The 24,541-nt window shown below is 40.2% G+C and overlaps 1 protein-coding gene and 1 long non-coding RNA gene across 3 annotated transcripts in view; one reads left to right on the top strand and one right to left on the bottom strand.

The window, feature by feature from the left end:
- LOC103279129 (uncharacterized) overlaps nucleotides 1–24,541 on the top strand; it is a 36,539-nt gene that overhangs the window by 3,345 nt on the left and 8,653 nt on the right. The window contains exon 2 of the long non-coding RNA XR_001730424.2: nucleotides 22,566–22,638. This is a non-coding gene — a long non-coding RNA (uncharacterized LOC103279129). The remainder of the gene's footprint in view (nucleotides 1–22,565; nucleotides 22,639–24,541) is intronic.
- spmip4 (sperm microtubule inner protein 4) lies at nucleotides 1,978–19,533 on the bottom strand. Of its 2 annotated transcripts, none has more exons than XM_062984180.1 (9): nucleotides 19,482–19,533; nucleotides 19,146–19,373; nucleotides 16,875–17,045; nucleotides 10,804–10,833; nucleotides 10,060–10,160; nucleotides 5,751–5,839; nucleotides 4,649–4,814; nucleotides 4,336–4,427; nucleotides 1,978–2,867 (listed from the first exon to the last, which is right to left on the bottom strand). In XM_062984180.1, the coding sequence occupies exons 2-9, from the start codon at nucleotides 19,277–19,279 to the stop codon at nucleotides 2,073–2,075; spliced, it is 1,578 nt and encodes a 525-aa protein (XP_062840250.1). In that variant the 5' UTR covers nucleotides 19,280–19,373; nucleotides 19,482–19,533; the 3' UTR covers nucleotides 1,978–2,072. The 2 variants fall into 2 exon arrangements, with proteins under 2 accessions (XP_062840250.1, XP_062840249.1); XM_062984179.1 differs by having other exon boundaries at nucleotides 4,649–4,823; nucleotides 19,482–19,528.

The following is a 24,541-nucleotide window of genomic DNA, read 5'->3' as shown; positions in this document are numbered from 1 at the left end:
GATTTTTCTCACTTCTTGTTGTGTCAGCCGTTGTTAACTGTGAATAATTTGTAAGTCGGATGTTTGCAACTCAGGAATTACCTGTATAGTATAGGAAGCTTGGAACTATGTGTAAAAATGCTGAATGGGTTCAGGATGGTATTAAATATTTGTTTGTTAGAATTAGAGCACGAGGGCTACAAAAAATGCTGCTCAGTAAATATTCTTTGTGTACATAATAAGTTGTCTGTTGATTTAACGGGGCCCCATTAATTTCTTAGTTTTTTCTTAGGCAAGGAATACTCAGAAGTGAATTTGCTAGTTCCTTCCTCTGAATGATAGATATCCTTGTCATAAGGTGAAAAGGAATGTAATAAACAGTGAAAAGTACTATGTTTAACGAACATAAACTTAACAGTATTTCAGTGGAAGACCCCAGGGACCATCCAGTCCAAAGTCTTTCTATCATGCAGTACAAGCACAATCAAAGCACCCTCAACAGATGGCCATCCAGCCTTTGTAATAATAATAATAATAATAATAATAATAATAATAATAATAATAATACTTTTGGAGCCTCAAGGGCTCAGCGGAGCAGTTTGAAAACCTCTGCTGTAGTGATCTCTCATCCAAATACAAGATGCAAGTATTTATTGCCATCATCAGTTTCTTATGAAGAGATCTGAAGTATTCCTGTTAACAGCTAAGGTTTTGCAGACTCGGGATTGTGAATTAATTGAGTGTAAATAAGGAATGGTGTATCAAGTTCCAGTTGATTTGGTGGGTCTGTTGTTTTTTGGATTAACAAATGAATTTCCAATCTATTGTAGTTTTCACTTTTCAAGTGACCTTGTACTATGCAATTATAGTAGTATGATATTGCTTTAACTAAAGAATCTTGGGATTTGTAGTTTGATTTGCTACTTAGCACATGTTGCCTGTTAATTTTGGTGAAGTTCCTGAAGTACAGCTGAACTGGGGAATGCTTCTGTATGTCATCTCAGGGGAACAAGACCTGACATACTCTGAATAAATATTTATTGAGATTAGTACTGTGGGGCAATATGCCCCTTATTAAAATAAGGATTAAAGGGAAGAATTAATTTCATGATTTTTTTAAAAGAAGGAAATAAAGCCAAACTAAATTGAAGAATATGTTAGGTAGTTTAGAATTTACTGCTATGTCCCCACTCTCCTAGTAAAAGATCAATAAAAATATCTGGGGGGGGGGACGACGACAGTATAGTACAGACTAAATATTATCTATGTTCTTATTGTAAAATGTATTTCCGGCCACACATCTTTTTGTTGTGTAACTTGGAACAAAGTTGTTGGACTGCTTTTGCTCCTGAGGGTTGCTCGGCCCTCCCTGTTATGGAACTCATAAAGGCACAAGATCTCGATGCACTTTGGCAGACTGCCACTCTATTATATATCACTCAGACTCTTTCACAATCTTTAAAAGAGTCAGTGTGGTATGGCTAAGCAGCTACAACCCTAGGATCAGAGTTTGAATTCAACTAAAAATCAACTAAAACCCCTTAAGTCTCACTTTCATGTCCCACAACAACTTTGCTTTTAATGTATTATGATCAAGTTTGTGGGTATGTGTGTCGTGTGCTGGCACTAACAGTGCCTGGGGAACTTTCCTGGGCTGGTTGATGTCCTGGTCCCAGAAAAGGCTTTGGTTGAATCTGTTATGAAAGGATGGAGGATAAAATATGTTTAAAATGCTTCCTATGCCCCCTAGTGGGTAGCATTTAATTGGGAAAATATAATGAATTTGGATATGTTTCAGGATTCTGAAAGCCTCAATCTTCATGGATCTTCACTCCTGTTTAAAATTTTAGGAAAAGAAATCTAGAGATCTGTGGAAAGTCTCCCACAAGTCTACCAATAGATCCTGGACCATTTTTTGTCTGCTTTTGGTTTTGAGGATATTAAATCAATGATTTATGTATGAACTGTAACACTAAGAGAGTTAAGTGTAAAGGAAGATGGGAAAGAACACAATCCAGCTTTAATTGATGGAAATGCCAGTGTAGGTTTTATCACTCCTTATCTTCTTTTATCTGAAAGATTAAGGAAGTGGGTCAGTGAAGGAAACTGGCATGAATGCCCTGGAATTTATGCCTTCTGCCTTCCTTGTCGTGATCCCGGAGGTCCCTTACTCCTCCTTGAGTGAGATCTTTCAAAATCTTGATGGCACCTCCTTTTGAAAAAGAATTTTGAATATCCAGTAACTTTGTCTGGGGACGGGCCACCCCACAATTAGGAATCCATTTTGGGAATGAGGGGCTCGGTTGAATGTCTCTGAGATCAGGAACATGTCCAGGAGTTGGCTTGTTTGTCTGTTTCCCAACAAATTGATTTTTTGTACCCGGTTTACTGAGGCTGACAGGGTGGTGCCATATGATATATCTGCTCAAACGGGAGGGTGGCAAATCTTCATAGTAAATGGGCTCCTCAGGCTTCTGAGTTGACTCTGGTTCAGGTGGAATGTCAATTTGCCTTTGGTACAACTTATCTGTTTTCCATGTGTCCGTGATCTTCTGATACTTGTTCTGTGGGAATTTCCTAATTTGACCATTTTCTCTTGGATACTCTCTTGGAGGCTGAATTGGAGGCTGAAGCAAGTACTCAATCAGTTTCAGTGTTTTGGCCACATTTGGATCCTGTTGAGATGCACCTGGTGATGTTCTGCTGTTGTTCCACGTCTCCTCCAAATATCTGGGTGAGTCATCAGCATATTGAAGGGAAGGCCTATGAACATCTGAGGAATCATTCTGTTGAGAATTTGAGATGTGGCTTTGTTTACCTTGCAGTGCTCGGGCAATGCGCCCTTCTAAGGGTCTCACTTGGGAAGTAGCTGATGGAAATGATTCTCTCTAGGAAGAAAAAGGAGTGACTTGATGAGCCTTTACATTTACATTGATTTAAGTCCAGTACAATTGTTTGGGTAAAACTAGAAAATATATTACATTCACTTAGAACATAAATGGCCATTACAAAGAAAAGGTATTGTGTGTAGCAGCCAATGGGTAGCTGATAGGATCAGAGCTGGGTGACTGAGATGGGGTTACATTCAAACCACAACGGTCCTGATCAAAACAATTCAGTTGAAGCTATTAATTTCCCCATCTTGCTGGTTGTGAACCTAATTAATTACCAATTGGATGGTAAAATATCCGGGTGTCCCCTGAGCAACATCCTTGCAGATGGCCCATTCTCTCACACCAGAAGCAACTTGTAGTTTCTCAAGTCACATGAAAAAAGAATGCTCTAACTATTTTTTTCAGACTATATTTGTTTTTTTAACATTTTGTTTTGGCAGAAAAATGGCATTGAATGCAGTTATCTGAACAGTGCTTGTGTGCCTTAACTGTTAGCTGCCTAGAGTGTTGTTTTAAGTCCTATGCAAATACATATGCTCTTATATTCCAAAGGAGGGTTGGATATAGATTTTAGACATAGATCTGGGATATAGATTTTAGACATAGATTTGTATTCTATTCATATGAAAATACAAGCTCATAGCTGGAAGGGATGGGATAAGTAATTTAATGCAACTTTCTACTCAGTGCAAGGTTTGAAGTGCAGGATGTCACAACAGTATCCTTGACATATGGCAGTCTAGCCTACACTTACATTCCTCTAGCAAATCCAAACCCACCATTTTCTAAAGCCACCTGTTCTAGAGCCAGACAGCTTGTACTATTAAGAAGCATCTGGTAATGCTTCCCTGCAATCTCCGTCCACTGGTATTTGTCCTTTCTCTTGAAAATGCTTGTTCCATATTCTATAGCCTATAGCTATTTTCAGATAGCCATCGCATATCTGAAAATTGCTATTGTGTCACCTTCAGGCTAAACATATCCGGTTTATTACCTATTCTTTTTTAGACTTAGTAGCTATTCTACCCAGTTCCTCTACTATGAACACATTCCAGTTCATCAATGTTATTCTGAAAATGTGATGGCCAAAACTGGAGGCCCACTTCAAGTATGCGTAACGTAGAACTATTACTTCCTATGATATAGACCCTATATTTCTTTTAATGCAACTTTTAATTTAGTGTTGCACTACTAACCCATGATGAACTTAGATTTGTAGATGAACAGCTGCTGTAGATACTGAGGACCCTCTGTTGCACTCTTTTGAGGATTTTCATTAGCTCAAATTAATAAAATTTGCTTTTGTAAAGATGGTTAGCATGTAGGACTGAGTTCAAGGCTGAGCTAGGGAAAATTACTTTCTAGATTATTACTCCTAGAATCCTGTAGCAGAATGACTGGGATATTTTAGAAAGTAGGTTTCAAAACTCTGTCATCAAGTGGTAGTGTTCACCATACTTACAAGATCCACATATTTTCCCAGTTCTCCAGTTGCTCTTCCTATAATCTTGGCATCATAATCTTCGAGCATCAGGGGGTTCATGGAACCTGTGCCTTCAGTAAAAAGATTGGATATTAATTGATGCTGAAATGAAATCTTCTAAAAAATTTTTTTGAAAACATTTACAAATACATTTTTTCTGTTTGCTGGTTCTTTTTTTGAAAAACTGTAGCAATATGTTTTTTAAATGGGGACATTGTCTGACCCCAATTATCTGAAAAAACGGTATTTGCTTATGTTGGCTTTAACACTTTAGATTGTTAAAAATCTATACCTGTGTAGTCACGTTTGTAAGTTGACATCCAAAGTGCCTTTTTGACACTCTCCAGCAAATTGGCAGCTCTGTATGAGATATCAAGCTCTGGCGGCTTGACAGCTGGTTTAGGAGCCTGAGTACGTGAGTCACGTGGATCATAAAACTCATCATTTTCTTCTGCAAACTGAGAAATCTTGTATTAATAATTGCAAACATAAAATTGTATAAATTGTTTTTATTTATTCAATTTATACCCTGCTTTTCTCTTGCTAAGGGAACATAGGACAATTTACATAACTTAAAGTAAGTGTATTTTAAATACACCATTATAAAGTTTTTTTAAAAAACCAATTATATCTCAATTTAATTGAAAGCATGTAGTTAAAACAGGTTAAAATGCATTTTAAATATAATTAAAACACACCAAGCACTTTGAGTACCTTTCTGTGACGTGATTAATTGGCCTCCCCAAATAAAAAAGTGTTAGCGTGCTGGCAGAAAGAAACAGGGAGGGGGTTATCCAGAGATCTGGTGGGAAGGAGTTCCACACTGGGAGCTGCCACTGAGAAGGCTTTCTCTTGTGTCCTCACCAATTATATCTTGGATAGGACTGAGTGAAAACCATTCTCTAAAGATATTAAACTTGTTTAGCTTGCATGGGGAGATATAGTATTTCAAATAATCTGCATCCAATAATAATAATAATAACAACAACAACAACAATAACAACAACTTTATTTTTATACCCCGCCTCCATCTCCCCAAAGGGACTCGGGATGGCAGATCCAAATAAAACATAATAAAATCACATCAAAATTAACACGGATAGTTAAAAACCTGAGCAAGCTCATGAAAATGAACTAGACCAATGAAAATGCATAAGGTGAGGAATGCAAACTAGAAAAGAAGTAGGGAACCCAAACTGCTATATTTGTTATGGGGCTTGGGATGAGATAAACATAGGAGCTCCTAGTAATTCTTGACAGCATATCCAATAATGAGGAATGTTGAGAATTGCAGTATGCTTCCCACCCCAATGTAAGGCAAAACATACATTGCATTTATAAGTGTTGATAATGCAACTAATGCTGTTATTCCAAATTTAATATATGTTACCTACATCAGAGGAGTCATGCTGTTCTTGCCATCCTATAGTGTTTCTGGCAATATTGCAAGGTTCACCGGCACCTTCATTTCTGTGGGGATGACCTGGAAGAGATAAATGAAAAATACTTACTTATGCTATGAAAGTCAACCCTCCTAAGTGAGAATACTGTTCTAGCTTAAGCAGTACTTCAAGGAAAATAATTTATTTCTTGAGAAGTTTGCATATGCCCCCCAAGGTCACCTTGAAGTCAAAAATATATTTTATAGCCCAAGTATTCAAAATCGTTCGTGCTTTGACCAGTCCGGCTCCCTTAGTCCAAAACCCAGCAACCACGGCTCTTACAGCAGAAGCATTCCAAAAGTTTTTCACTGATAAAATCACCGTGCTTCGGCAGGAACTGCCCCCTACAGTTGATACCTTGAGTGAGCTTGAGACTTTGTGGCCGCTTAGTGGGCTTATCTTTGACCGATTTACTCCGCTTGACAGGGAAGATGTCGCTAGAATCCTGGCTGTTGCAAAACCAACCACCTGTTCCCTTGATCTGTGTCCCTCCTGGCTAGTGAAGAGCTGCCTGGAAGGTCTACTCGATCCGTTGAGTAATATAATCAATGGCTCTCTTGAACAGGGGGTCTTCCCGGACAACCTAAAAGAGGCAAGGGTTCGCTCCTTGCTAAAGAAGCCTAGCTTGGATCCCATGACCCTTGCCAACTATTGTCCTGTCTCCAACCTCCCATTCTTGGGTAAGATGATAGAGCGGGCTGTACTGGGACAATTGCAACAATTTCTGGATGATACAGCCGGCCTGGACCCTTTCCAGTCAGGCTTCCGCCCTGGCCATGGGACGGAGACAGTCCTGGTTGCCATTACAGATGAACTTCGTCGCCAGTCTGATAGCGGCGGATCAGCGCTACTGGTACTTCTCAACCTTACCGCAGCGTTTGACACCGTTGACTACGATCTAATGATTCACCGTCTCGCCATGTCCGGAGTTCGCGGTCAGGCCCTCAATTGGTTCAACTCATTTCTGCGAAACCGGAGCCAATGCGTGGAGTATACGGATCAAGTCTCTGACAGATCTCCCCTCCTATGTGGGGTACCCCAAGGTGCAATTCTCTCCCCTCTTCTCTTCAACATCTACGTTAGACCCCTTGCTAGTTTGGTTCGGAGTTTCAGCCTAGACTGCTATCAATATGCGGACGACACCCAACTCCTTCTGCGCTTGGAGCCTGGAGCAACGTCAATACCAGACAATTTCACCTTATGTCTGGAGGCTCTGTCGAACTGGCTACGTGCTAGTAGACTGAAGGTGAACCCGGCGAAGACAGAGATTCTCTGGCATGGCCGCTCGACTGGTCTGACCCACTTGCTACCCACCTTCGATGGTACTGCCTTATCTCCTTCGCCTACCGTTAAAGAGCCTGGGTGTCGTTTTAGATTCTCAGCTGACAATGGAAGCTCAAGTCACTGCTGCCAGCAAACAGGCCTTTTTCCACCTACGACAAGCAAGGCAACTGGCACCCTATCTATCTGATGAGGCTCTGGCAACAGTCATCCATGCCACGGTCACGTCTAGGCTGGACTATTGCAACACCATGTATGTTGGCCTTCCGATGTCCACGACCCGAAAGCTCCGTATTGTTCAGAATGCGGCAGCCAGGCTACTCACAAGAACACCCATGAAATGCCACATCACACCAGTGCTGCAGCATCTGCATTGGCTTCCAACTGATTACCGTGGTCTATATAAGATGCTAGTTCTGACCTTTAAAACTCTTTACGGCCAGGGCCCATCGTACCTTAGGGACCGTCTCTCCTTCTCCCATCATCGGAGGTCGCAACGACCATCCCAACGAGACTTACTCTATGTACCGGGTCCTAGAGAATTGCACTTGGAAAGGACCAGACGCAGAGCTTTTTCTATTTCTGCCCCTGCCTTATGGAATGCCTTGCCGCCCTATATGAGAGCCATGCGTGAGTTAGGGCCTTTCACCCTAGCACTCAAGACCTGGCTCTTTACTAGAGCTTTTAATCTATGTTAATTTTATTAATATTTGTATGTATGTATGTATTTTTATCCTTTTTACCTTGTAAATCGCCTAGAGCATCGTGGATGGAGGGCGATTAATAAGTAATTAAATGATGATGATGATGATGTACTCTAGGGGCATGGGGTGCACTTCTACCCACATTTTATGAGTTTTGAAAGCCAAAACATGTTGAAAATGCCCCCCCTCCTAGAGATGTTTGGGGTCTCTATTTATTTACTTATTTTATGGGAGCAGAGACCTCTTGGGGGATAACATGCCTTGCACCTTAGAATATAGAAATTATTCCCTATAAAGTAGGACACTTGGATACCTTTACCAAGAAATTCTTCAAGACAGAGTGCTCTTGAGGCTGTAATAATTAACCTGATAAGCTTTGCTTGGAATAGAACGTGTCCTCCAATGGTACTTTTGCAAAGCAAAAATAGAATCTCTGTGACTTCTGTACCTCTTAGGGTCGGTTGAGGATAAAATTTAGTCAGAACTGAAAATATTACAAGGACAGGAAATTCTTCAATCAATTTTTTTCCCTATAGAATATTGCAAGCCTGCATTGTAAGGCAAAGATCACACTGTCTTCAGTATTCTTATTAGTTACAGAAAGTAGCTCTTTAATTCAACTTGTCTGGCTAGTTAATATCATTAACATCTAATGGTCATTATACCATGGGGTTCGATTGCATTATTAGTCTGAGGCTTTGTCTTTATAACATTCCCTACCAATTTCTATAATCAATTTCCTTGTTTATTGATAGGTCTTCAATATGATAATCAGAAAAGCTTTCCCAAAACATTTAATGTTATCAACTTAAAGTCTCATTCTCTACTGTTATAAGTAGATCTCAGAGACATTTAAATACACCCCCCCGGCAATTATATTATCAAAAAATTCCTTTTTGGAATATGTTTTCCCAACAAATATTGAAACAGAATTTTTTAGTTTCTATTTAAGGTTCTGTAGGACCCAAGCATATCAAACAGTTATACTATTCCTAAGATCCACAGAGATACTAGTAGGAACACTTCAACAAGCGAGAGTCCAAAAGTGGCAGGCGAAAACCCGGAACCTCAATCCATGGCTGATACCAGATGAGAAACCCTCCTCCGGGCACACAGAAGACTAGGCGACTTGGAAGGCGCTGAACAGACGTGCTCTGGCACCACAAGATGGGGAGCCAATCTTAGGAAATGGGGTACAAAGTGGAGTCCACAACATGCGAGTGTGGAGAAGAAGAAAAAACACAGACCACTTACTACAATGGAGTCTGAGCCCTGCCACATGCACAATGAAGAACCTTCTTACAGTGACACCCAAGACACTCCAAGTGGCCAGCTTCTGGTCAAAGGAAATCTAATATATGCCAAGTTTTTAACTTGGTGTTTTTAAATACATTATAGCTGTATCCTCAATTTGCTTCTGACACAATAAATAATACTATTAGATTACTATTAAAGATTTCATGTTGAAATGGTGCAGGATTCTTTTGTAATAGGATTTTAAACAATTAGCTATTTTAGAGTTTTAAATTATATATATTACTATATTATGCCATAGGGTTATTTCATATTAACTTTTATGCCTTCCCTTCAGTTGTTTTCTACCTTAATCTAGGAATATTTTTTTCTTCATTGTACTAATGTTAATGTAAGGATATTGTCAACACTGGAACAGAATTTTTGGAGGGTGCATATTTTTTATCTGTGGATTATAATAAGATGTGAAAATATGTAACGCAGCACTCATGTACTTCTTCACTTTAAACCCCTAGTAATGTACAGTTTTCTTAGTCACCTGCATTTGGTATTGTGCTGCCTTTTATGACTGAGATATGACCAATGGATGAGGTGAGCAATAGAGGCCGGTCTTCACACAAACACACACCTTTGTGGATCTCGCTGGCTGGAATTAGCAGAAATGAATTTAGGTCATGACATTTGGTTTCTGATAAGTCTATTTTTGATGTATTGGGGGTGTGGGAGTTAGGAATGTGAACAATAAACTACTTCTCTGAGACTGGCAGCTTGACTTTGTGTGTATTGTTTTTTTTAAAAAAAACAACGGTGGAGTTTGTGGACTTTTGGGAGTCTTGAGGAAGAGAAGAGGGTTGTAAAAAAACTTCCTTTTGCCCACATGTGGGACACAGATCACGTTTTCCAAAACCTTTGTATTTAGATACCCAGTTTGCACAAGTTTTATTAATCTTTAGCTGTCAAAAAAGAATGGAAAACACTAAGACTGAAAAATAGAAACCTAATAGAAATGACTTATGCTTTACCTTTCATATCTGTATTGCAATGGATGTAGGGATGGAAAGGCCGGTAGCGGTTTTCCACAAGACCAGATCCTGATGACTGATACTTTTCATCATTCGTATATCTGAAGAACACAATGTATTTTATACATATTTGCGAGAGGGCCCAGCAGTGAGTGTAAAAGGTAAAGGTAAAGGTTTCCCCTGATGTTAAGTCCAGTCATGTCTGACTCTGCGGGTTGGTGCTCATCTCAGTTTCTAAGCCGAAGAGCCGGTGTTGTCCGTAGACACCTCTAAGGTCATGTGGCCAGCATGACTGTATGGAGGGCCGTTACCTTCCCGCCGGAGCGGTACCTATTGATCTCACATTGGCATGTTTTCGAACTGCTAGGTTGGCAGAAGCTGGAGCTCACAGCGGGCGCTCACTCCGTTCCCCGGATTTGAACCTGGGACCTTTCAGTTTGCAAGTTCAGCAGCTTAGTGCTTTAACACACTTGGCCATCGGGGTTCCTAGCAGTGAGTGTACAGTCCTAGTATTCAATTAATTCTGATTGGAATGTAGATGAAGAAATGCCATTTAAAAAAATATATTTCTTTATACATACATGTGGATTTTTCCATATCTTAAAATACTCAGAAATGATAAGAATGGAAAAAATGCATATGATCATCCAGTGAATTGTGTACATAAACAGGTATTTAGAGATTCTGGCAAATTGCACTCTGAAATTCAGGCTCTTATTTTAAGATGAAATGATCCATACTTACTGCACTGAGTTTTCTGGTAGGTCAGGAAGTCTGTCATAAAAGAGATACAGAGCAATTACTTCATTATTTTACTTCACCTGGATTTGATTCATGTTCATGTATAGAGGTGTATGATAGGTGAATGATAGTGGAACCAGATTACACTGATGAATTCTTGCACTGGATATTTATTTCTTGTACATACAGGTATAGATTCAAAATGCCTGGACAAAATTCAAGATGAAATGTAATTGTAGTATTTTGATCATTCTATCTCTCTCTGTTGGAATAGTTTAAATATGATAAGATAAAACCTTTTTGTAAAGAACCATATCAATTTCTCAAAACAGCATCCATTGCTCTTTCCAAACAATAAACTCAACCACAGAAAGGGCCGTGGAAAGAGGTCCTTAGCTATACAGTATTTAAGGCAGTTCAAGTGCAGTCAGCCCTCCACATTCGCTGGAATGGGCACAAGATTCCAGTGAAAGCGATAAACTGCAAATACACAAATTACCTTTTTAAATATATATACTTGCGAGGACACCTTCCTATGAATTTCTAGGTCTTCCAACACAACTTTGTAGTCAGCTTCTGCTGAAAGCTGATCATAGAATCACATTGGAGGATCTAAAAATTCACAGAGATGTTCTCTCTAAAAATCCCTAGATATTCCAGCATGACTGGGAAAAGTTGACCCTCAAGCCACACTGAAGGAGCTAGAGATTTCTAGAGAAACATTTTTAATCAAATCCATAAACAATCAAATCTGCAAAGGTCACAACCATAAATATGTGGAGGGACTACTGCAACTACAAATAGTCATCTAACTGCCTTTCTTGCATGCCAAAACAATTCAGATAGTAGATTCATTTTCATGTTTTTTGCATCTTGCATAAAGGAAAGTTGTTCTTCAATACCGAAAGTCACCTGAAACTGAACTTGCACCTGGCTGCTGTAGATACTGTAAAATGATTCACTGTCACATGAACCTGAAGTGATTCATTGCCACGTAATGATTTACAGCAAGAGCATGAGACTACAGGTTAGTGATATAAATCTTGATTTGGTTCAGTCTTCAAGATGGTTTTCTTCAGCCACTGCAAAATAGTAAGGTTTGTCTTTGCTGGTTTTGAAGAATATCTGAGTTGCTTTTGTGCATTTCTGTAAAGGGTACAGTGCACACTATAGAATCTGCTCTTCATTCACCTTCTATGATTCATGATTAGAGATCTCTTAAGCAGAATGTAAGATCCTCAGCACAGATCTGCTGAAAAGGTTATGCTGCTAACTACCATCCCTGACAACATATTTCTGTTTTCCACTTGAGAACCAATAACTGGCTGCAAGTGGCCATAGCTGAGGAGTGATGAAACTGCAGCCTTTTTGCCATTCTAATCTTACACATACATACATACACGTGTGTGTGTGTGGTTCTGTGTTCTAAGTTATAGGCATTTGATTTGTTTCTTTTTAACTATCATGCTATAGTTGGTCATGCCTGTAAAATAAAAATGTGAAACAAGTGGCCCTCCAGCGGTTGTTGTGACTGCAGCTCTTGACATCCTTCTCCATTGGCTGTGCTGACTAGAACTGATGGGAGCTACAGACCAACCATTTCTGGTGGGCCACAGGTTCCCTCCGGCAATGAAAAGGAAACTTAATAAATACCAGCTCCTTTTTGTGCTCCATGCATTTACATGTATAGACCAACCCTGAACATGTTTACTCAAAGGCAACTTCTGACATTCTAAATGAAGCTTCTTCCCAAGGAAGTATACACAGGACTGTGGTCCTATTAAATTAGTAGTGTTGACATTAAGAGTTTTGTTGTGTGCCTTCAAGTCATTTTTGACCTATGGCAACCCTATCACAGGATTTTCTTGGCAAGGTTTTGTCCAGGAGAGTTTGGCATTGCCTTCTGGGGCTGAGAGAATATGACTTGCCCAAGATCACTCAATGGGGCCCCATGTACACTGCCATATAATGCATTTTGAACTCCATTATAATGGATAGTGTAGACTCATATAATGCAGTTTGAACTGCACTGAACTCGATTATATGAGTCTACACTGCCATATAATCCAGTTCAATGCAGTTAATCTGTTTTGAAACTACATTATACAACAGTGTAGATGGGGCCAGGTTTCAAGGCTGAGTGGTAAACCAAACCCTGGTCTCCAAAACATTCAATCCACTACACCAGGTTCTACTAATTTACCTACACATAGAGGTATCCATATCCAAGCAAAGGTAAAGGTAAAAGTTTTCCCCTGACGTTAGGTCTAGTCATTTCCGACTCTGGGGGTTGGTGCTCATCTCCATTTCTAAGAGGAAGGGCCGGTGTTGTCCATAGACACCTCCAAGATCATGGGGCCACCATGACTGCATGGAGCGCTGTTACCTATTGATCTATTCACATTTACATATTTTTGAATTGCTAGGTTGGCAGAAGCTGGAGCTGACAGTGAGAGCTCACTCCGCTTCCTGGATTCGAACTGCTGACCTTTCAGTCAGCAAATTAATCAGCTCAGTGGCTTCACTCACTGCGCCACCGGGGGCTCCTATCCAAGCATATGGTATATTATTTCCCCTGGCAGAGTGTGGAGTGAGAAAATTTGGTGTATATATATTTGTGTGTGTGTGTGTGTGTGTGTGTGTGTGTGTTGTAACAGCTCGATTTCATGTTTTAAATAAAATAACAGTTTGCACAAATTACCAGTACTTTATAATCTGTTTTTCTTATTACATGAAGTGAAGTGATGGGGAAAAAAAAGAATGAATGAATCATGCTTTCACTTCGACTACATCCCCATATTGTTGGTCAAGGGTGAAACTGATTAAAAACTGCTTATAATTTTCCCTCTGCTTGAGAACCAGATCAGCGTATGTGGTGACGTGACAGAATGAAGTGGTACAGTTTTGAAGTGGTAGGACAAATTGCATCATTTCAAACCTGCTGTGCCATGTTTATGAATGCTTTGTGATTTAATCCTCCCAAGTAAAAGCAATATATTGTGAAAGAGGCTTGGTTAGAATCTTTCTCCCATCCAGATATGTTAGTATTATATTTTCTTTAACCTGTATGGAGAGTAGTTTATGGTGTTGAGCAATTTAAGTGTGGTTTCTCTTAAAGTGGAATCGCTAATTTTACCACCTTCTTCTGCTGTGTTTGCAGACCAGATTTAAGTGGTCTACTCGACCAGGGTTGGGAAAGCCTAGTTCTTCCATGTGTTTGGACTACAACTTCCATCCGTTCAATGCAGTTCAGGTTTTATTGCCTAGATTCAGCCCCAGTGCCCACATGTGTCCAAAGAAGGAGTGAACAATGCTTGCATTGATATTCTTTCAGACCATTTTAACTGACAACAGCAAAAACATCTTGACGACACATAACCCTTTGACTTTATTGATAGTAGTAGAATGTTAAAAGTCATCATGATATATTTTGTGGTCCATTAAAGATACCGTTGTGATGTGGATTTTGGATGTTATCTTAGTTTTAAAATTTGCAAAATCAAGATTGTTAAAGTTTTGCTTGCTTTGGTGCCATCAGGTGGCAAAACTATATAGTGCAGTTCTAATACGGCTGTACCTGGAATTAGCTGTATGATTTTATTTATTTATTTATTTGCTACATTTATATGCCGCCCTTCTCACCCCGAAGGGGACTCAGAGCGGCTTACAAATTAAATTTACATACAATATTATATTAGTATAGTACAGTACTGGTAACAAATTACTATATTGTACTGTATCTACATATTGCAATATTATTAGTAATATTACATGTAAAATATGATATATAATTAATATTATTATATTAATAATAATATAATATAATAAATTAAATTAAATTAATAATAAAATAAATTAAAAAACCCTGATTTTACATAGGAGCAAAGAGAAACACATTGTTTGGTTATTGATCCATCACGATTGAAGCCTGGCATTAAAATTTCAAGCAATAACTACTATATTCTAGTTCCATCTACTAACTGAACTCAGATATTTAAAGGTTTAATATATTCCAAAAAGGTAGCAATGTTGATGTGCACTTACATGGGAGTAAAACTCACTGGACTCAGTAAAGCCTAATTTGGAGTAGACCTGTGCAAGGCTACACAATTTGCTCTTAGGTAAGAGTCTACTTGAAGCTTCCTCTTACAACCAGGAGCACTGATTCCTGAGAAAAAGACATCCGACTCTCACTTCTTGAATACGTTTTGCTCACTCATTGTGCATCTACACGTGTAGAATGAATGCAGTTTGACACCACTTTAACTGTCATGACTCAGTGTTATGGAATCTTGGGAGTTGTAATTTGGTGAGGCATTATGAAGACCTTGTAAAACTAGATTAGGTCTCCCATTATTTCATAGCATTAAGCCATGGCAATTAAAGTGGTGTCAAACTGCATTTATTGTACGGTTTAGACCAGTGGTTCCCAACCTTTGGGCCTCCAGGTGTTTTGGACTTCAACTCCCAGAAATCCCAGTCAGCTTACTAGTTTTTAAGAAATTTGGGAGCTGAAGTCCAAAACACCTGGAGGCCCAAAGGCTGGGAGCCACTGGTTTAGATGCATCCTCGGTCACCTTGACCTATCTCCTGCTCTTTTCAAGATAAAACCACTCTCTCTTAGGCCTCACAGAATCTGGATTTGAGCTAGAGAATTTCATTAGCTTATTCTCTTCCTTCAAATCCTGGCTCTGATTTAGAGGACCTTTTGCTAGCTTGTACCAACCAACAGAACCATGACCTGCAGTTTTTCCCAAGGAAGGTCCAATCAGATCAAGAAACCATAAATGTTGTCATCTTTGGGAGAGTGTTTTCTCTGCAAGTTGGCAGCTCCCTTCTTTTTCTGGTATGTATAAATATTATATTGCTTTTACTTTATAAACCAGACCTCTTCTCCTTTCCCTTGTTAGCAACTCCTGAACTTTAGAGTGCTTATCTGAAAACTCTCTCAGTCTTGTGTGTTTGCTTATTTGGATTAATATTTTCTCATGCTGAAGGAACTGTACTCTAATAGCTCATAAGTTATGTTTTGCACATACTTTTGCCATTTATGAAGCACTGCCATAATGTTTGCTATTCACCAGTGCAATGATTAGGTATATTTTAATTCTTACAAAGGTTTACTAAATTCCCCTTTAGACAACTTTGTGTAAATATGGATTATTAATGAATTATTAGTGGCAATTTACCCAAGAGACACAGTTGTCAAGGTGACATGATCCCTTATAAGTTGTGTATATGCAGAAGCATGTATGACTTCATTGACATGTTCTACAAGCATCCCTTGGAACATAATGAAATCCAGAGCTGGGCAAAATTATATTTTGGGTGATTTTAGCAAGTGACTGAAGTGGGAAGTGAGAAAGCAAATTGTGGTCTCAGACTGAGCAGACATTAAAGAAGGATTTTAAAAACTATGTAAGAAATAAATGTTGGCAGTGTGAAGAGTACAAAGGATCCTTCTACCACATGTGGTGGACGTGTGGAAAGGCTAATAAATTTTGGAAGGAAATAAGAGATATGTTAGACAAAATACTAGAAATAAAAATACCACATAAACCAGAATTATTTTTACTAGGCATATATGAGCTAAAAATAGATAAAAATAAAGACAAATTACTCTCCCTCCTAATAACAGCGGCAAGAATTTGCTATGCCAAATTTTGGAAGAAAAATGAGATACCGGATGAGAAAGAATGGTTAAATAAAGTCCAAGTTATAAGAAATATGGACAGACTTACCTAAAAAAACTATGTGGCAAATTTAAAATAGTGCATTTATGAGTGAGAATAAAGGGGAATAGAAGAATATGTTTGTATATTGAATCCTCCCAAGTGATTATTTTTGCCTTAGAGGTAAACAATAACAAATTTCCTATGAATAAATCTTGCCAAGAAAAACCTACAAGTGAATTAAGTTGAAGGCACACAACAAGAACATATGTAACAAAACAAAACAAAGACTCTGATCTGATCATTTTTTTTGAAAAATTGCCACGAGACACCAGCATTTCTGAATTTGCTTCTGGATTCAAACAATATCTAGTTATTCAAAACTGCATGGAGGTTACTCACCTTGGCAAGGTATCTTGGGCATTGCTATTGTAGTGGTTCTCATGACCGAACCTGTAAGGTGGCTCATATTTCCTGTGAGACTCTGGGTACACGACGTCACACCTTGCCAATCTCTGACCTCCTTTCATTGCAGGCTTGCAAAGTTGAAATGCTTCCTTTAATTCCTCATACCTGAAATCAGATCAAACATTCTGCACATGGCTTCTGAGACCAGCTGTGGGAAACCTGATTTCAAAAACACTTTTGACAAAAGTAACTGGCCCCATATAAACATACTTTTGAGCATAGGGTGAGAAGAAAGGATAAAGAGAAAGCAAAAAAAGCTTGTTTAAAAAAATCACTGGCAACATCCTCTTCTGGTTTCACACCTGATTCCCTGCTCATCACCAAAATCTGGCCCTCACAGATTACCCTGATGAAATTAATTCCCAATATGAAATATATATTTGTCTCACTTTCCAATCAAATTGAGCTTATATTTTTTTCCCTAAAGACTTGCATGCCAGCAGTTCTTCTCACTTCTAATATCATTAACTTCATAACAAACAAGTACAACCAGTACTATTATAATATTATATTATATTATGATATTACATTATAATATAATATAATATAATATAATATAATATAATATAATATAATATTATAATATATTGGATATGCATATAAAATTAATATTATTTTGTAATACAATGTAATAATATTAATTATATATTATATATTAAATGTAATATTACTAATAATATTACAATATATTTATATAGTACAATATAGTAATTTATTGCCAGTATTGTGCTATGCTAATAATATAATATTGTATGTAAATTTAATTTGTAAGCCGCTCTGAGTCCCCTTCGGGGTGAGAAGGGTGGGATATAAATATACTAAATAAATAAATAAATAAATACTTCAGTCTAAAATTAGAAAACATACCAATGTTTTTCCTCAGCCCTAAAGATAATGATCTTTTGTATGTATGCCAAGTTCCTTTTAGCATTGCATACCCTAAAAGCTATTTGAATGTTGTTGGTATCAGAAAGCTGGCTCGGATGGACCTAGGCTTGATCTGGCAAGGCAGTTCCTGTGTTCTTGGCATTCAAAAGATTCATCATTATTGAATGATGGCAGTGAGCAGGCTGAAACTAAAGCAAATGCTAATAAATCATGCATGACTTCTGTCTCCAGGTTAGTAGGATTGAAGTGTAACTTCTTTGTCCTAGAGCCAAAAATACACTTTGCAAACAATGGTGATGGGGCAAGCACAGAAACGTGATCCTCCACAATGCCATGACTCTTTTTTTCATAATTTAACAAAATAATATGAAGCCAAGGAGAAGAAGAAAACAATATTTATGGACTGAAAATATTAAATTTTGAATCTAATACTGCAGAAGTTAGAGTATACATCCATTCATCTATCTCCCAGCATTGGTGCAAGTATGCATCAGCCCCAAAACTGAACTTTATAGACCAATCTAATTTCTCTCTGAGAAGAGGAGGAACCATTTCTAACCACTCTTTAGCCCACAATGCTGCTAAAAATCCATCTAAAAATAGCACTGTCTAGCCCAGTGGTTCTCAATCTTTGAGTCCCCAGGTGTTTTGGTCTACAACTCCCAGAAATCCCAACCAGTTTACTAGCTGTTAGGATTTCTGGGAGTTGAAGGCCAAAAACATCTGGGGACCCCAGTTGAGAACCACTGGTCTAGCCTTTTATCATTGAGCATTACCTGGAAGAGTTTCATGCGGAGTCTTAATGAAATGATAATACAGTGGGTTCCAGGATTCTCCACGGATACTAAAATATAAAATTACTCTAGGACAAAGAGTAACAAAAGTGTGCCATTTATATAAAATGATAAAATCAAGGTTTCCCTTTAGGGAAATTTTAATAAATATTTTCAAGCCATGGATGGTTGAATATAACAGATTGCAATACAAATAGCTGCAACCAGGGCCATAGCTAGAAAAAAATTTGGGGGGGGGGGGGGGGGTTTGAAACTTTTTAAAACAAATCACGAAGAGTAGTTCAATTATGCAAAATAATTTAGAAATCATGCTCCATTGATAAACGTCAGTGGACACTTATGGGGATTTGGTTAATCAGTTTAAATTCATGAGTAAATCAGTTAAAAAACAAACAAAACAAAACCTGAAACATTTCGGGGGTGGGGGTTGAACCCCTCCCCCCTCCCCCTCCCCCCGGCTACGGCCTAACGAGTATATTTTTACAAAACTATTTTTACTGATAAACTAGAAGTAACTACTTACCTTTCTGGTGATATAAAGGGACTGGGAGGGATATGGAATGGAGTCAGATGATTAGTGGATTCCAAAGCTTTTGTTACTACTGCTGATTCTTCTTGCTCATTTCTGTGATAGGACATGTGTGGGTACATTTCCATCTTTAACAGCTATAGGAAGGATTCATATACAGACTGTTCGGTGGTTAAAGAGGCCAGTTCCTGTGTTTGCTTAGGTTGAGCATTAAAGATCTGCCTGAAAAGGTTACAATAATTAACTTTGGGACAGAGCCTACTTCATTACAGAAAAAAAATCACTTTTCAAAGCTGCAAGTGTGAAGCTCAGGATGAAAAGAGAGCCTACCTTCCCGTGTAGGTGTCATGTACTGCCCTGTGCCAGTTTTCAGCCCTGTCACTCAGGTGGTATGTGACATCACAATGATGTAGTCAGGGACTGCTCATGAAATAGAGGAAAGTCCTATAGCTGTTGCTTTCATCCCTTAAACTGCTTGGCATCATTGTTTTTAATAAATGGATGCAAGAAAGAAACATTACTGTACAATGGGTGGTGGTGAGGGACTAATTATTTCTGTATTCAAGAAGGCAGGTTAACTAAAATCAGGGCCGGCCGGAGATAATTTTGATTGTGAAGCGGGGGTGCTGAAAAGCGCCCCCGCCACCGGCCCCGCCTCCCGCGCCCTGGCCCCGCCCAGCGTGCCCTGGCCCCGCCTCCCACGCTGCGTGGGAGGCGGGGCCAGGGCACGCTGGACGGGGCCAGAGTTGGCCCCACCTCCCACGCTACTCCCGCTCACCCGTCTGGCCTTTTCTACCTGGCCAGACTGCAGCGGAGGTCCCTCCAGGCGCAGGTCCGGGGGGGGGCGCTGTCAGGCTGGGTGGGAGGCGGGGCACTGCCCTGACGGTGCCCCGCCTCCCGCCCAGTGCGCCCTGGCCCGTCTGGCCTTTTCTAGCTGGCCAGACTGCAGCGGAGGTCCCTCCAGGCCGCAATCGCGGCCTGCAGGGACCTCTGCTGCAGTCTGGCCAGGTAGAAAACGCCAGACGGGCGAGCGGGAGTAGCATGGCAGGTGGGGCCAGGGCACGCTGGGCGGGGGGGGGGCAGAGCTGGCCCCGCCTCCCACGCTACTCCCACTCGCCCGTCTGGCCTTTTCTAGCTGTCCAGACTGCAGCGGAGGTCCCTGCAGGCCGCGATTGCGGCCTGGAGGGACCTCCGCTGCAGTCTGGCCAGCTAGAAAAGGCCAGACGGGCCAGGGCGCACTGGGCGGGAGGCGGGGCACCGTCAGGGCGGTGCCCCGCCTCCCGCCCAGCCTGACGGCGCCCCTCCCGGACCTGCGCCCAAGGCGGCGGCATCAGGTTGCCTCTATAGTGGGGCCGGCCCTGACTAAAATAAGGCAAATATAAATTGACATCTGGGAACCCTTGTGGCACAGTGGGTGAAACCGCTGAGCTGCAGAACTTGCTGACTGAAAGGTCGATGGTACAAATCTGAGGAGCGGGGTGAGCTCCCGCTGTTAGCCCCAGTTTCTGCCAACCTAGCAGTTTGAAAACATGCAAGTGTGAGTAAATCAATAGGTACCGCTTTGGCAGGAAGGTAACAGCATTCCATTCAGTCATGCCAGCTACATGACCTTGGAGGTGTCTACGGAAAACGCCGGCTCTTTGGCATAAATATGGAGAAGAGACCAACCCCCAGAGTCGGACATGACTACACTTAATGACGGGGGGAAACCTTTACCTTTACTTAAATTGACATCTCTTTGGAGATTTTAACAAAGCTGTTATCCTTTCTCTGGGATAACAGAGAATAAATAGAAGGATATGTCTGTTACCAACAGCTGGATTTTAATACTAAGTAAACTGGATCTTCTTTTTGTTTTCTGGATAGGAACAGAATGGGAAGTAGAGTGTTGTGTGATTTCTGTATGGCTGTATGGCCATGTTCCAGCAGCATTTTCTCCTTCTTCTGATGTTTTGCCTGCATTTGTAGCTGGCATCTTCAAAGGATGTGCATTAAGATGACAGTGCATTAAGATGACAGTGGATATAGTTCCTAGCTGATGTATCCTTGTTACTTATTTTCATGTTCACATTTGATTAGGGATGTTTAACAATATATTTCATTAGGAAATTTGCAGTATGCCTATATCTGTCCACCCTGAAGGAATTCCCACAAAATTCAAGAAACAAGGCATTCAAGACACAGTGATTTGTAATGAGAAGGAGTGTGGCTTAAAAGGTAAAGGTAAAGGCTTTCCCCAGACATTAAGTCTATTTCAACTCTGGGGGTTGGTGCTCATCTCAATTTCTAAGCCGAAGAGCTGGCGTTGTCCATAGATACCTCCAAGGTCATGTGGCTGGAATGACTGCATGGAGGATTGTTACCTTCCCACCAAAGCGGTACCTATTGATTTATTCTCATTTGCATGCTTTTGAACTGCTAGGTTGGTAGAAGCTGGGGCTAATAGTGGGAGCTCCCCCCACTCCCCGGATTCAAACATAACCTTTCAGTCAGCAAGTTTAGCAGCTCAGTAGTTTAACCTGCTGCAGCATTGGGGGCTCCACTGCTATGTAAATAACATTTCATCTCTTTATATATTTAATATTACAACTAGTGGAAATATGGCTTTTGTTGAAGGGAGAAATTTTTTCAGGACCAAACTTAATCTGGCCACAATTTACAATGTAAAACATCTCATCTGCAGTGAGTTGCTCACAGGAGCTGGCTTAAGTCCACCATTTCAATCCAGAAGTCTTGATTTTGGATGTTTCTAGTTGGAACTTGATGAAATATGAATTCTGTGATGCTGATGCCAGGTTGTTTATTTCCTCATCATGGAGAGCTAGTGGCCTAGCTCATGCGGCTGTTAAAGATTGCCATGTGAGCTACATTCCCAGTGTGCATGTGCCAAGTTGGCTGCTGCTGAATGTTGTGTAGTTGTCAGCAGAAGCAATAGCAGATGTCAGCAGAGTGTTACAAAAATGATAGCCCTATGGTTGGGTCCTGGAATCAAACTCCAGCAGATGGAGAGACCCAATGTATAGCCACAATTCTATGCTGCGGATATTTGGGTTCATCTATTTATCACTGATGTCTTTGGATTCGTTTTAAAGGAGTTTTGTTCTGGTTCAATGAAAAGGTTAGTCACAAATACACATTTTGTCTGAGTTGCAAAGAAAATTAAGAGCGCCTGAACCTTCATGAATTTTATGCCTGTGAATGAATGTGATTTATTCTACTTTTCCTGCCTCCTTGCAATTCATGAATAATATCTGTGCATGGATAATAAATAATCTACAGGTAGTTAGTTACCTTGCATGCTGTACCTTTCCAATATCTGCTGGTGGTTTTGCATGCTAGGTCATGATTATTTTCTTGCCTTCTGCACTGCAAAATCACAGATAAATTTACATATGATCTCTTTATTTTGTATAGAAGTTTTTATCCACCTGAAGGAGGGAAGAAGAATATTAATCATACTGCACGGGAAGGTATAGCTTCTATGGAGGTGAGTTTTCTTCATATTGGGGGTTCCTTTAATTCATGAGCATATAACTTTTGACCTTTGAGGATAGGAAAATTCCAATTCCTATAATCGATCATCATATATTTGATAGCGACTATAGTCCAGCAATACCTGGAGGGCTTGAACTTACCACCTTAACCACTGTTGACATGACGACTTAGGCCTTCTTCACTTTTGTGTAACGTTAAAGAATTCTTTGGATCTCTCTGTTGGTCTCACTTCTCTGTTTTACTCCTATTTCACATTCAGAAAAATCTCAATTAATTATAAAGACATATTTAGTAACATAAAAAACAAGGTAGCTCTATTGGCTCAAAGAGGAATGTCAAAATCCTTATTAGATAACACCTTATTAGGTAACATCATGATAACCAATGTGGTGTAATAGTTTGAATGTTGGATTAGGATTCCCAGAGAGAAGGGTCTTGAATTTTCATTTGACCATGGAAATCCAATAATGCCCTTAGAATCATAGAATAGTAGAGTTGGAAGAGACCTCATGGGCCATCCAGTCCAACCCCCGCTAAGAAGCAGGAAATCGCATTCAAAGCACCCTCGACAGATGGCCATCCAGCCTCTGCTTAAAAGCCTCCAAAGAAGGAGCCTCCACCACAGTCTGGGGGAGAGAGTTCCACTGTCGAACAGCTCTCACAGTGAGGAACAGATCTTCCTGATGTTCAGGTGGAATCTCCTTTCCTGTAGTTTGAAGCCATTGTTCCGTGTCCTAGTCTGCAGGGCAGCAGAAAACAAGTTTGCTCCCTCCTCCCTATGACTTCCCTTCACGTATTTGTACATGGCTATCATGTCTCCTCTCAGCCTTCTCTTCTGCAGGCTAAACATGCCCAGCTCTTTAAGCCGCTCCTCATAGGGCTTGTTCTCCAGACCCTTAATCATTTTAGTCGCCCTCCTCTGGACGCTTTCCAGCTTGTCAACATCTCCCTTCAACTGCGATGCCCAAAATTGGACACAATATTCCAGGTGTGGTCTGACCAAGACAGAATAGAGGGGTAGCATGACTTCCCTGGATCTAGACGCTATTCCCCTATTGATGCAGGCCAGAATCCCATTGGCTTTCTTAGCAGCCGCATCACATTGCTGGCTCATGTTTAACTTGTCGTCCACAAGGACTCCAAGGTCTTTTTCTCACACACTGCTGTCAAGCCAGGCGTCCCCCATTCTGTATCTCTGATTTCCATTTTTTCTGCCGAAGTGAAGTATCTTGCATTTGTCCCTGTTGAACTTCATTTTGTTAGTTTCGGCCCATCTCTCTAGTCTGTCAAGATCGTTTTGAATTCTGCTCCTGTCTTCTGGAGTGTTAGCTATCCCTCCCAGTTTGGTGTCATCTGCAAACTTGATGATCGTGCCTTCTAACCCTTCGTCTAAGTCGTTAATAAAGATGTTGAACAGAACCGGACCCAGGACGGAGCCCTGCGGCACTCCACTTGTCACTTCTTTCCATGATGAAGACGACGCATTGGTGAGCACCCTTTGGGTTCGTTCGCTTAGCCATTTACAGATCCACCTAACCGTAGTTTTGTCTAGCCCACATTTTAATAGTTTGTTTGCCAGAAAGTTGTGGGGGACTTTGTCGAAGGCCTTACTGAAATCCAGGTACGCTACATCCACAGCATTCCCTGTATCGATGCAACTCGTAACTCTATCGAAAAAAGAGATCAGATTAGTCTGGCATGACTTGTTATTGGTAAATCCGTGTTGACTATTAGCAATGACCGCATTTGCTTCTAAGTGTTCGCAGACCACTTCCTTAATGATCTTTTCCAGAATCTTGCCTGGAATCTTGCCTTAGGCAAGTCACAGTCTCTCATCCTTTGAGGAAAGCAATGGCAAATCCTCTCTGAACAAATATTGGCTGGAAAACCTATGA

This window comes from Anolis carolinensis, chromosome 6, assembly GCF_035594765.1.
Source record: "Anolis carolinensis isolate JA03-04 chromosome 6, rAnoCar3.1.pri, whole genome shotgun sequence".
Taxonomy (NCBI): Eukaryota; Metazoa; Chordata; class Lepidosauria; order Squamata; family Dactyloidae; genus Anolis; species Anolis carolinensis.
Note: the sequence above shows the minus strand (reverse complement) of the source record. Positions and strands in the feature narration are given on the sequence as shown.

Bases quoted from the DNA above. Each gene is read 5' to 3' on its own strand.
- spmip4 (XM_062984179.1), bottom strand. From the start codon at position 19,279: ATGGAAATGTACCCACACATGTCCTATCACAGAAATGAGCAAGAAGAA. The intron at 10,834-16,874 runs GTGAGTAACCTC...CTTTTATGACAG, and splicing joins GCCCAAGATACCTTGCCAAG to ACTTCCTGACCTACCAGAAA. The intron at 4,824-5,750 runs GTAGGTAACATA...TATTAATACAAG, and splicing joins AACAGCATGACTCCTCTGAT to ATTTCTCAGTTTGCAGAAGA.